The 13,714-nt window shown below is 42.7% G+C and overlaps 1 protein-coding gene across 2 annotated transcripts; it reads right to left on the bottom strand.

Moving 5' to 3' along the window:
* Positions 1–2,026: 2,026 nt before the first annotated feature.
* VMA21 (vacuolar ATPase assembly factor VMA21) lies at positions 2,027–6,059 on the bottom strand. Of its 2 annotated transcripts, none has more exons than XM_054169667.1 (3): positions 5,940–6,059; positions 4,237–4,322; positions 2,027–2,536 (listed from the first exon to the last, which is right to left on the bottom strand). In XM_054169667.1, exons 1-3 carry the CDS (start codon positions 5,993–5,995, stop codon positions 2,394–2,396), a joined length of 285 nt encoding a protein of 94 aa, XP_054025642.1. In that variant the 5' UTR covers positions 5,996–6,059; the 3' UTR covers positions 2,027–2,393. The 2 variants fall into 2 exon arrangements, with proteins under 2 accessions (XP_054025642.1, XP_054025641.1); XM_054169666.1 differs by lacking the exon at positions 4,237–4,322 and adding an exon at positions 4,076–4,185.
* Between the last annotated feature and the right edge of the window lie 7,655 nt (positions 6,060–13,714).

Raw genomic sequence — 13,714 nt, 5'->3', positions numbered from 1 at the left:
ACACAAAAGAGGACTGCATGATAACATAATTTGACAAAAGAAGTTTAACTTCTGCCAAATTACCTACCCATGACACCCAGGAGAAGTGACTTATGCAGACTGACTTTTCCCAACTGTGTCTTTTTAAAAAGTCATCTCAAATCCATTCCTACTAATAAAATTAACAGACTTACAGTACCACTTTGAAGTACTACACCATAAAAAAATGTAACACCATTACATTATGGGAAACACCCAGCCACAAGAATACTGATCTCTCCACAATGTTTATCAGGCTCTGTATTTGTTTGGTGGATTGACACTAGCTGGACCCCAGGTGTCCAATCTACTCCCCTCCTTAGTTGGAAGGAGACAAAATGGGACAGTTAGGGACAGTCTCACGACTCAGTGTCCCAAGCCAACCTTGAGCAGCTGGAAAGGTCAGGCTAAGATTCAAAAATTCCTTTGGAGTAAATTAAAGCAAACCAACACTAAATGGCTGATGAGTTGGGTTTATTAGAGCCAGTGAAAAATCTTGGTAACGGACCAGAACAGAGGGAAGATGAGAAAGGGGGAGAGGAAAAAATAGAGAGTGAGTTAAGAAGAGGGGGAAAAAAAGGCAAGATATCACCACTCCTTGGATCCAGTGATGTTTTCACAGGCATTGTCCAGGTCCTTCGGTGGGGTCATCTGTTGTAGATACAACATGTGGACCCCCAAAGCTGTGGTCCTTTTACGCCCTTTTGGTGGGGGAGAGAGGGGGAGGCAGCCTCTCTAAATCACAAAGAGAGTTGTGCAGAGTGAAGCTTGTCCAGGGGTTAAACGCTCCAGTGCAGTGCTATTGGCCTATCCATGGCCCTTGCTGCTGTGATTTTAAAATAAGGAAAGAGGGAATTCCTGCCTCTGCAGGAATTAGCTATTTTCATTGTTAAGCCATTCTGCCAGGCCAGCATCCAGGGATTCTTGTACACGAAACAGAGCACAAGACTCAGCTAGTAAAGCATGGTAGCTATATTCCCATTTATTCTCCACTAGAAATGGATCCAAATAAAAAGTTACTGGGCAGTGCTATAACTGATCTATTTGTTGTAAGCTGTGCTATACATGAGCAGTGTTAAAGAGATCATTCCAAAACTGTTCATCACATGGGCTTCTTTACTGGACCTCGCACTGAAGGGTGGTTCTTTATTAAAGGCTTCTACAACATAAAGTTCATATACTGGAGAACAGGAAGCCAATATGCCAACTTACAAACTGAATTTGTAGTTCAAGTACTATGAGACTGTTCTCCAGATTACTGGCAGCAACCTGACAATGGGCTCTGGATGAGAGAAGTCAATGATGTAGAAACAAATTGTAAGGAGTAATTTGGGTCAGTGTGACATAATGTATATGGCTGTGCACAGCTGGGATGGGGTGGAGACGAGAGGCATGAGTCCTGGGAACACAAGCCACTGGGCATGGATTTTTGTCTCACTTATGGATAAGGTTTACAATGGATAAAGGCAGCACCAAAACCATCCCAAGCCCTATGTTAAGCAACACACTTCTGAAAAAAGACTCAACTAATACACCAAACTGGAAAATTAACAGAATGACCTTGAGCATGACAGCTTAACAGCAATCATCAGCATTAAGGAAGTCCTATGCACGGCTGGAACCTTGGGAAGAATGTTTGATCTACAAACTAAAAAGCTTGTGATCTAGAACACAACAGGGAAATTCAGATTATCCTACAACACAAAAATCTCACTGTGGTTTGACAACAGAAAGTTTCTACACACAACCAGGGGAAAAAACAATCAACATTGTATGATTTCACAGTGTACAAGTTACTATTCATGAAAACAATTCTTTCCCCCCCCCACATAGCCACTTGCAAAGGTTGTTCTTTATGAAACAGAACACCAAAGTGCTCTCATGGGAGGAGTGAGTGAGCAGCTGTGTGGGGCTGGCTGGGTTTAAAAACAACCCCCATGAATCTGAAAACTATCCACAGCAAAGTAAAACCCCATCTTTTCCACTGTGTTGGACAGTGAGTCACATAACTTTTTAAACTAGCAATTTAATTACTCCACAAATGTAATGCTTACTTCATGCCAGTATTATTTTCAGAGCAAGCCAGAAAAGTACTAGGAATGGCAAAAATAACTACAGGATTTTTTTCAAAAATATATAATTATTTCATTCTAATTGCAGGTGAGGACCTCCTCATCTCAGTCGAGGCTGGCTAAAGAACAACTTCCATCAGCATTAGAGAAAACATCATTCCAGGAGAGCACAAGTGTTATTCTAACCTGAGTTGAGGCATTAGCCTCATCTTTGTACATAAGTATCATACATTTTGAAGAATGCTTTTCCTTCAGGTCACAACAATGTGATTTACAGTCTGTAGACATCAGATGATCTTCGTACTAGTCCTGTTTGCCTTCCCGCCACTGTCGAGAGCCCTCATTCCATGCTACGTAAACAAAGAGAGCAAGTACCACATGAACAGTAACTACAGCAACTATGGCAGCATAAAAATAGCTGTCTCTGTCGGACATTCCTAAGGTACCTGAGAAAATAAAGAAAGTAAAGAGCATTAGTTATTAGGAACACTGAAACAGCAAATCACAATTCCTCCTAAAGACCAAAGTTAAATTTATTCCTGCATCAAAAGACTGAGCTCAGAAACATTCATAGGAAGGAATGCATCATGGCAATTAAATACCTTGGAATTATGTCTGGAATAAAGCAGTTCTGCAGTTATTCAGTATTTACGATAAAATACCTTGGGTTTTGATATCAACAACTTAAGAGTTCTGTAACTTTCACTGTTGCTATCTCCCAATGACAAATAAACATCAACATCCTTTGTTCAGAAGTGTAACTCTCTTTGTGGGGCAGGAAAATTGGGGTGGGGGGGGGAAGTGATAATTATATAATACACTTGCCACTAGGAGAGGATGAAGTGGTAGAAAAATTAAATTTAGAGGACTTCTACCTTCTATATTTAAACTGTAAACCAGTAACTCCTCAGCAATTGATATACATGAATGCATCTCTTACGAAATTAGCCTTCAAATATCGTAGGAACCAGTATCAAAGTATCATTTCTTTTCATTAAGCAAAACCACAACAAAAAAACAAATAACAAATACTCCCAAAACAAACCAACATACCCCCCCATACCACACTCTACTAAAAATATCACACCTCCTATCAGTGCTGACAGATCTTGCCACTCACTGACACAGCAAAGTTAGAACTCAGCTTGCTACACTTCAGGTGAAAAAAAAAACCCAAGCAAAAACACAAGCAACAAACAAAACCCAACAACCCCCTTTCCCCCCCAAGCTAAAAGGGCTCTTGAAAGCTACTTAAGCTTTCAGCTTCAGCCTTCAGAGCTACATACAGCAATAAACAACACTAAGGAGAATCATCTTGGAACAACCAATATAATCATTAACTGTTCTTGCAAGCATCTGTTTCTCCCTGTTTTTCGAGGAGATAACGTCATTCTTGCAATATTAGGAAGCTGTTAAAAGTCTTGCAGAATCAAGGCTAGAATGTGCCTGTTAGGAGTTTGACAGAATTGCACCAAAGAAAGAACTAAAATATCTTTAATTAAAAGGAAAAAAAAAAGCTCTGCAAGCAACCATATTCAACCTCTGAAAACATATATCTGACATAATTGGTTTACACTCAAAAATGCAAGTGCTCTTTAAAAAGCAGAATAAATCCAGTAAATAATCTTATTCTGTCTTGAATAAACAGTTTGCAACACCTTCAGGAAACCTATCCCTGATGACTCTGATAAAAATCTGCTGCAGAGTGGTGTCAGATACCCTTCAGGTAAGGGGAATGATGCACCTGAATAGTCTATAAACCACTGTATAACAAACAGCAGATATCAGATTGCAGACCACAATGCAGGGAAAGATGCATTGTCCACTTCTATCCTTTTCTGTTCTAATTAGATATTACAAGGCCTCTAGTCTGCATAAGGAAACAAATATTCAAAACAGGAAGGGGAACAAAGATGTTATTAGAGGACTGTGCTTTTCCTCTCTGTTTTTGTAATAGCAATACTAAGTGGCAGAAACAGAATTACCTTCAAATACATAAGCCTTTGATGAAAAATATAGCCCAACTGGTAATGTAATCATTAGAGCTGTGAAGAATAGAAGTGTTCTTAAAGTTGATGTTAATGAACCCTCATTTCTGAAATAAACAAGAAAAGTTACACACAGAAGTAAGTCACAAGATATATGCCTGAAACAGGACAAGAACTCGTCCCAAACAGAAGCCAGCTACTTTTCAAGAACTGAGTAGGGGCATCACTGGGAAGCATTTGTTGGCTGCAATAGAAAAACTGCAATATTGAGAATGATATATGATTCTGCCAGTCAAAGCTCACAACAAAGATAAAAACAGCCTTTCGATTTTCCCCTGTTGTTGCTTTGCAAGCACGAACAACACAGTGGGTTTATATTAATACAGTTATCTGTGTATTGTTACGTAATTATTAAACACCTAATATCAGATACACATGCACTTAGCATGACAGTGCTCTGCATTACAGCTTGCCAAGCTCCCCCTTAAAAAAAACCCACAACCACCAACACCCCTGCCCCCAAAAATCCCTCTAAGTCTAAGAAAAATGATTTATCCTACAGACTAGGATAAAGAGGGAAGTAAGAAGAATGACTTTAACAGCTGCTACTAGAAATGAAGTTCCTTTTTGTTATGTGTTGTTCCTCTACTTAATGTAATGTCTCAGATTCCACTGAGAGAGCTGGAATAACTGTAGCAGTAATCATAAGACAGAGACAACACACCAAAACATTTTTTGGCCTTCAGACCTAAACCTAGATGACCTTGAGCAAAGAAGTCAGAATGAAGGATTATGTACTTGATAAGGCTTCCCTGAACTTGATCTGCTAGAACAAGTTTTGTACCTACAACACACCACATAGGGCTTGGTTTTGCATGTGCTTCCACCGGTTTTCACTCACTCTGCTTGGCTGACTACATTATTTTATGCCAAGTAAACAGGTAAGGTGAGCAATACCCTTCTGACTTTCAAAGACTACCAGATTCAATGGCATGTGTCCTTAAAGGCTTTAAAACATAAATATGCACAAAAGATGAATTCCAGTCAGGGATACAGCATTCTTAGAACTCTACAGCATTTTTTATGTAAGTCGTTTCAAAGACACGTTTGTGCCACTGTATATTGCATCATATTTTATCCTTGAAACGTCTTTGGAAATGTAAGTGGAAGTGGGAAAAATAAATAACTGCATCCTCTGACAGTCATTAAAAGGCAGTGATGTGCAGCCCCACAGAGCTTTTACAGTACCACCAACAGCGCTTTTTGCTGATCATATACTGTCACACCTTTAGGCAGCATAGTAAGTTAGAAAGAAAAAAGAAAAGAAAAGGAATCTTTTCCTCTGTTGGAGTTTGTCTAAAGGTCTGTCGGGGTGGAAAATACAACCCCATTCAAACTTTCTCTATGGAAATTTTCAACTTACTGAAACACCTAGCCACAGAAAAGTCAGATGACCGAAGTTATCAACTCCGCCATTGATAAATACTTTTCTTATACTGAGAAGCCTTCACCACTTCCCTAGGCAGCGAAACCAAACACTCGTGTATAGCTTAACACGAAGCTTTTAGCTGCAGAACAACCTCCACGGTTGGTTTTTGGGTTACTCGGCAAGACCCAGCCAAACCGGAGGCCTCGCCCGCTCCCTGCGGCTCCCCAAGTCTCGCAGGCAGACGCTCTTCGCCGGACACCTCCGGGGGCTGCACCGCCGCCTCCCCACGCCGCCCCGGGAGCGCTCCCCGCCCGCCGCGGCCTAGCAGACATCCTTTCCTGCAGCCATGCTGCGGCCCGCCGCCAGGCCCTGCCTCCCCCCAGGGGCGCCCGTCCCTTCCGCCGACAGAACCTTCCCCCCTCTGAGACTTACTGCCTGAACTCGGCCACAGGAACAGCGCTCAAAGGCGGCTGACCGTAACGCTCCATAACCACCACCTCTGCGCCGCGCTCTGCGGAAGCTTCTGGGCCGCCGGAAGGCCGGCGGGGGGCCGGGCGCATGCGCGGGGGCAGCGCCGCCGTCTCCACAGCAACCGCTGGGCCGGGCGGCGGGCCGGGCCAGCACTGGGGGCGATGCTGACCGCCGGCTAGCCAGGGGTCTAGGCTGCAGCCATGGGTTCTGTCGTCCTTGGCAGCTGTTGTCTCAGCACAGGGAAAAATCCCCTGCACAGATTCACCGCGGACATGAAATGGCCGTGCAGGCTGTGCGACTTAGGAGGACTTTCCATGAGGGAGATGGATCGTCTCCGTGTGTGGTGGCACCGCAGTGGAGCGCAGCAGCGCTCGGGTGCATTCGGGAAAGGTCAAGGCTATACAGCAGAGGTTTTGGAGATAAAAATAAAGATGTTATGATGAACTCACCATTATAAACCACTGTAAATGAAACAACACAGGCAAGGCCTAAGGCGTTCTCTAAACAACGTCAAAACGTACACAGGAGGCAGCCTCTCTGTCTGCTCTCCCTACCAAGTTCAGCAGAAATGCCATGAGTGCAAGTGGGCCGAGCAGAACCAGACTTGCTCTGAGCAAAGGGCTTGCTGCTTGCTGTCTAGACAGCCAAAATTACGAGGAAACCCTCTCCAGCCTAGCTGTCAGCAGTGGGCTTTGCTAGCAAGAGGGCCCACAAACCAGCCCATTAGATTCTGTTCCAGCACGGTGTTGCTTGAAAAACTAATTTCTAATGCTCATTTCTGCCACCAAAGCAAATGCACACCCACAAACACTTTAAGCAGAACTTCTGCAGGTGGCAGCATGCAGACAACTTTCCCAGGGAATGAGCTGATGGACTAAGTCTGGATTCATCTCCAAGTCAACAGAGCTACTCCATTGACAAGACTGGCATGGGGAAGGATGTGGAATGGTTTCACAGCTCCATACATTTTTGGCTGGCAGGAAGACATAAGGGAAACAGAAAATGTCATCACCAAAATTCACAGCTTCCACAAGAAGAATTCTTTGAGTATCTGGGTTGCAACTGCATGTTAATACGTAGGAAACAGCAACGTTTCTCTGTGTTGTCCTGTTGAAAGCAAGGTATGTTCTTTTACAGGTTTCCTGCTCTCCTGGTCGAATCTTGAGAGAAAACAGTCCTCAGTGTAACTAGCAGATGCTGCAGATGAAAGCACTCAGGCAGGTTTCACTCTCCTGCAGCCTGGCTTGTTATCTAAGTGAAAACTGTTTCAGTAGGTTATGGTGATACCGTTTAAACTAGGGTTAAATACACTGCACTGGTCTTCTAATGAGGACCATGAATCAGAGGCTTTATGGTGCAAAGCTGGTTTCTTTGACCAATGCGTGCCTTGCTGGAGACTATATCTTGAAGAGGAGCTGAAAGATTGATAATGCCTAGCATGTGAAAGAAATTCCCATCAAAGTAAAACAAGTCTGCAGGAAGATACCAAAGATGTGAAGACCTAGGAAACAAGAACTTGTTGTCTATAGAAGAAACTTTTATCAGTGAACTGTGAAGATGTAAAACTGTTGTAACATATATTTCTTTTAGTCAGAAGAGATCTTTAAGACTATTGAGTCCAACCATTATCTAACTTTACTGTCTGGTGCTAAACCACATCCCTTAGCAACACATCTCCTCATCTTTTCCCACTTCCCTGGGAAGCTTATTCCAGTGTTTGATAACCCTTTCAGTAAAGAAGTTTCTTCTAATATCCAATCTAAACCTCCCCTGGTGCAACTTGAGACCATTTTCTTTCATTACTCAGGAGAAGGACTGACGTCCACCTTGTTACAACCTCCTTTCAAGTAGTTGTAGAGAGTGATAAGGTCTGCCCTCAGCCTCCTCTTCTACAGACTAAACAACCCTAATTCCCTCAGCTACTCCCTCCAGACCACTCACTAGCTTCATTGCCCTTCTCTGGACCTGCTCTAACACCTCAATGTTTTTCTTGTGGCGAGGGGCCCAAAACTGATCACAATACTCAAGTATATATGTTCCAAATAAGAGAACTTTGCTCATTAACATACCATTGTAATACTAAAACACACACCCCTCTGAGCTGAGATGCCCCTCTCATGGGGTGCTATTAATTTTTCTACATACTGTTGCTTTAATTGAAGGCAAAGAAGCTGCAAACCACACAAGAAGTAGAATAACAAGAAATATGGATAGGTTAACCAGACTTGTGTAAGTATATAAAACCTTGCAATGAGGTTGAGCTAGCTTTGTGGAATAAAACCCAGCTCCTGGCTTTGTGCAAATCTGAGATAGATAAAAATATCTCTGCTCTGTGTTTATGTTGGCACACTGCACACTAGGAAAATGACCCTGCTTTTGGGATAACTGGCTGAGCGCTAAGCATTTCTAAGATGATGCTCTCTCTAAGCTATTAATTCATGTTCCTGCTGAGGCTACTCTACTATGCTTAAATACCCATCAAAGGGCAGATCTCAACCCAGCTTTTCAACTCAAGACCTGTGTGTTACAATCTCTGCTATGCAACCAGTCTCATTCTCAGGGGAATTAATTGTTTATACTTAATTAAGAGTTCTAGCAGGAACACAAAGCATTGCAAGCTTCCAAACAATAGCTCTGGGTGCCATTTAATTGAATCTCATATATCACAGCAATAACATATTTCCCCTTTTATGGTGAACCCATGTTGCTATCTTACCATTCCCCCATACCAAATCTTTACTGAGTCACTAACTCCACACAATTCTTTCTTCAAGTTTTCCTGCAGTGTGCAGACATCCAACACTCCCACAGCCCCACTGTGGCCTCAGCCCTGCTCCTCGTTCCAGTGCCACACGGCATGTGGCCCAGGCATGGTGGCATCTTCTTTTTCTTATGGGCCAGCTTGGTATCCTGATACCTATGACCCTGGAAAAGCAGAAATCTGAGAGAAAGTTGTTTTCCTTGCAAGCAGGAAGATCAGGAAATAAGCACTTTGTTCTCAGTAGTTCCTGCTGTTAGCTTGCCTCTCAGACCTTACTTAGAGTGAATTTCCCTCCTGTAGGCTGAAGGACTGCACCAGCAGTTGGAGTGTGTAAAATGAAGCACTGATTTTCTCCCATCTGATTGTGAACAGTGGGGCCTTTTATTGTGGTTTCTCCAGTACATGTGAGGAAGAAGGTAAATTTTTTTAAAAGCAGGGGTTATTTTTCAGCAATGCAGGCAGATCAGCTGGCAGCTCCCTCCTGTCTGCAGCACAGATCAGGCAGTTTGGTGCTTATGGAGGAAGGTGTGGCTATCATGGGCATACTTCCAATATAAAGCAACCCGTTTTACACTGTTTTAAAGCAGGAGAACCCTTCTTTCATTTGATTCCACTGCTGCTTGGTCCCGCAAGAGAGACAGTTTTCATTAGGCTGGCAGGAGGAGGCTGGTGTGGACCAGGTGGGTGCCCACAGCCAGTCGGATAGGGAGAAAAGGAAGGTTTGCTATGTAACATGAACTTCAAACTTTAAATTAGCTCTTTAAAACTTCTAATTAAACTTCAGCCAGCCACTCACAAAAGCCAATCCAAATGTGTGAGCAAGTTTTGTTTCTTTATGGATTACTCAGTGAACGAAACAAAGGAGAATCGGCAAGAAAATCTATCACAATTAAGATATAAATCAGATGACTGAAAAATATGAAGGTAGGTGCAGCAAACATTTAATCACAAGATACATGATGTTCTTTCTGCCGCTGCTTTGACTTTCCTGTTTGTTCCCCCAGTAGGAAAAGCAATGACATAAGGCAGTTTAACCAACAAAACAAGGAAACATGAAAGTGGATTAAGTCTCACATCATATTGACGTGCCATAAAGATGCGTATCAATCATTAGAAAGTAGCAAACCACTCAAGGCTTAATAGCCCAAGCCATTAATTTTTAATATAAAATTACTTCATATCTCATCCCATTGATGCTTTCACCTACTAGATGAATAATAATGTGCTGAATGATGTCCTGCACATTTAACTGCTTTGCTTTCATGAGCACATAAGGGAAACAGAAAACTGCGAGAGGGATTTTGCAACTGTGAGACACAAACCTTTTTATTTGCATTTTGGTGTCACTGATTGTAAAAGATCTGGAGCAGATAAAGTTGTGTCTGTCTGCTTCAGATTTCATACATGAAGGATTCTGAAATTTCAGGGAGACTACAGCCCTATCTTACCTGCTGCGTTATGGAGCAAATTTATATTTGCCCTTAAGCAGAAGCTGTGTGCCAAGCACAGGAAGTTGCCAATTTAATTGAGACCAAAGATCTGCTGTTCTAAGAGGTCCTCAACAACAATCACCAGGGGATGCTTGAAGAATACAAAAACCGGAACAATTATTTTCCTGGGACATGGTCCCAGCAGCAAGGCTGCAAGCTCAGTGGACAGGACTGCCTGCTGGTGAAGGGATTTCTGTTTGTCCAGCAAATGCAGTGAGAAAGCCTGTTAGTCTGGCAGCTCAGGCTATGCAATTCCAAGTGCCTTGAGCATTTTATTGTCATCCTCAGCTTCATTTGTGCAACAGCCCCTTCAGCTGGTCCCTGTCAATTGCCTTGCAGCCTGCCTGTAAGAGATTCAAAGCAACATGAAAATGCAGCCTGTTGTGTACTTACTGAACTCCATGACTGAGAGGGGATCTTATGAATATTTATAAACATCTGAAGGGTGGCTGTCAGGAGGAAGATGCCAGTGTCTTTTCAGTGGTGGCTTGTGGCAGCCCAAGGGGCAATGGATACAAACTGTAACACAGGAAGTTCCACCTCAGCACGAGAGAAAAACTTTACTGTGAGGGTGCTGGAGCCTTAGAGCAGGCTGTCCTGTGGAGTCTCCTTCTCTGGAAACTTTCATGACCTGGCTGGATGCATTCCTGTGTGGCATGTCCAAGGGGGTTGGACTTGATGATCTCCATCAGTCCTTTCCAACCGCTAACGTTCTGTGATTCAACATAGTGAGCACATTTCGAAACTCAGACTGCAGACAGAAGAACCTGGTGCTCTGCCCCAGCATTTCGGGATGTCTGCATCTCAGCAAGGGTGCCTAGCAGCCACGAAGGTGCCTGCTGAAGCGATACCATCTAGTGGCAGATAGAGAAAAAGAATCCCCCTCAACATGTGCAGAGGTGGAAAGGTGAAACTGAACAAATAATATTTAAAAGCAAACCCACCTACTTGCATTTTTTTTTTTCAAGCTTTGTTTCCATGGTAATGTATCAGAAAGGAAGATAATAAACCACATGATCTGAAAAGAAGCCGGAGCCGTGAAGAGACTGTGATTACCGGGGCCAGTGACAGGCTCAGGTTACACGGCTTGCTTGATGTTGCTGAAGTGCCAAGTGACCCCAAGGGTCTGCCTTTTAAAATGAGATTTCCCAGCAACAAACAAGCAACGTTGTGCAGCATTGCCTTTGAAGCTGTTAACCACTTAGTATTAGTAGATGTTTTTATGTGGTTAGAGCGTAGCCCCAGAGGAGGTGGTGTACAAGAAAGAGCAGCTGCGAGACAGGGCTTTGGTTCAAGTCATGGTTTGCAAAATGACTGGAGGAAGGATGTATAACATTTGCCACTGGATTCACAGTGTGGAGGGACAATTCCTTTGTAAAAGAACTGACAGTTGTAGGGAGAGATAATTTCTGTTATTATACTGTCTGACAGAACTTGAGCAAACAACTGTAGGGGCTATCTCTTTTGCTAAACAATAAGGACTTTTGCACTGCAACAGTCTCCAGTCGTTTCCAGTGATCAATTTGTGTGAATAAAGATGTTGGGTCTTCCTACCAAACCCTTCGTCTTTTAGTTTCTTGATGTTCTTGGCCTCAGCAATCCCACAAATACTCTCTGTTTATCTGTTTTGTGAACTTCTACACCCCAGAAAGGGATACATTTCACAAGAGGTGAAATGAATGCATTGGCTAACTCTTCATGATACTCCTGGCCAGAAGCCCAACTTTTCAGTACAAACTGTAGAGCATGTTGCACAGTTGGCCACCAGCTTCTGTGAGAACAGAACCAGAGCAGCATTAATACTTGAGTTAGCAAAGAAATCATTTATATGGGCAATATAAAGGTATATTCCCTGTTGTGATACTGTTATTGCACATCCCTGGGATAAGTTAGAGCAAAGATCTAAGACACCCCTGTTAATTAATGGAGCTTATAAGTCTCACAGTCTAATTTCCACCTCCCACTATTATTGCTGTCATATTGCAAAGAAAACAGGGCTACTGATGGAGATGGTGATGGAGATGGCTGCCTTCCACATGCATTGTGAAATACCTGAGGTGCCTACAACAACAGAGTGGGAAAGGCTTCATTCCCACAGTGGATAAAAGTCAGCCAATGCTTATCAGTAACAGGTGAGAATCTAGATGCTGAAGGAAGGAGAGATCTTTTTTTTCCTGCAGAGGCAAATACACAATATATGCAATTAAATCAGTATGTGGCATTTTATACCTCTGCCCATACTAGCAATGCTAACTATAGAATGGACATTGTGGATTTGTCTTGCAGGCTGAGAGGGGTACTTTTCCAAACAGCAGAGTATATTAGCCCAAACACACAGGAAACACAGCCCCTTCCTTCAGTATTTAAGGTAAAATACCTTGGGTTTGATATCGACTTAAAGCTTAAAGTTCACTTTTTCTTTTACTTTTCACTTTTTTTTTTACTTTCTCCCAGCACAAAATAAAACCTCAACATCCTTCTTCTCAGAATTGTAACTCTTTGTGTGGGGCAGGATAATGGGGGGATAGAGGGGAGGATGATGTTATAATTTACTACTGTAACAGAATAAAATACTAGAAAAACAATTACATTTAGAGGACCACTACCTTTTCATTGGATGAAAATCTTTTCCTCAACTGTAACTTTGTGACACATGCCAAAAAAAGTCACATCTAACTAACTTCACACTAGATTATTAGATAAAATGTCACAAGAGTGTTTAGCTGGGACAGATTACAAACCACTTTCCACCTTTGCCAAAAGGGTTTTTTTTTCCCCACAAAGCAGGGATTATTTTTCTTGGCATTTTCCAAGATAAAAATATTCAGCCAAAGCAGAACAATTGGGCTGCTCTAAGCATACGGGAAAACCATCAAACCCTGGAGTTGTTTCTACCTGCATATCCAAACAGAAGCACTAAACAATTCCTCTAGGGTCACATGGAGTCATCTGCATTTATTCTGTTTGGTATTTGACTTCCCTTTCTGATTCTCTAAGGAATATATCTGTGCCTCTACTAGAAAACCAATCAGGGCTGCAGTACAGGCATGAATTCTACCTGCCATTATCTCCATTACATCTTTGTCCCTGGAATGAATTTGTCCTGTAGCACCCAGTGCTCTGCAGACACAGAGCAGGGACAGCTAGGCAGCACCAGGTCCCAGCAGGCAGCACAGAATAAAAGAAGTGATCTCTTGCTATTCTCACAGGCACCACTGAAAGTAAGATGTCATCTAGAGTAAATACAACCAGGCAACACCCTGTATCAGCAGGTTTCCAAGTTGGCATGTTCACCTCTAGGCAGGGCAGGATGTGGTTGGAGCTGCAGTGCACTGGGAGCAGAAGGGGAAGAGGCATCCAACAGTAAGGGACTGTGCAACAAACATCAAACTCCACACAAAATAAAATAGAAAAGCAGCTGTTTCCTGGACAGGTCTAGAGACACATTCTTGAGTACAGAAACACATGTGGGGTTTACGGCTTGA

This window comes from Dryobates pubescens, chromosome 18, assembly GCF_014839835.1.
Source record: "Dryobates pubescens isolate bDryPub1 chromosome 18, bDryPub1.pri, whole genome shotgun sequence".
Taxonomy (NCBI): Eukaryota; Metazoa; Chordata; class Aves; order Piciformes; family Picidae; genus Dryobates; species Dryobates pubescens.
Note: the sequence above shows the minus strand (reverse complement) of the source record. Positions and strands in the feature narration are given on the sequence as shown.

Coding starts and splice junctions, on each gene's coding strand:
- VMA21 (XM_054169666.1), bottom strand. CDS start 5,995: ATGGAGCGTTACGGTCAGCCGCCTTTGAGCGCTGTTCCTGTGGCCGAG. Junction 4,186..5,939: donor CCTGTGGCCGAGTTCAGGCA/GTAAGTCTCAGA, acceptor TGTTTATTTCAG/AAATGAGGGTTCATTAACAT. Junction 2,537..4,075: donor AAAGGCTTATGTATTTGAAG/GTAATTCTGTTT, acceptor TTATTTTCTCAG/GTACCTTAGGAATGTCCGAC.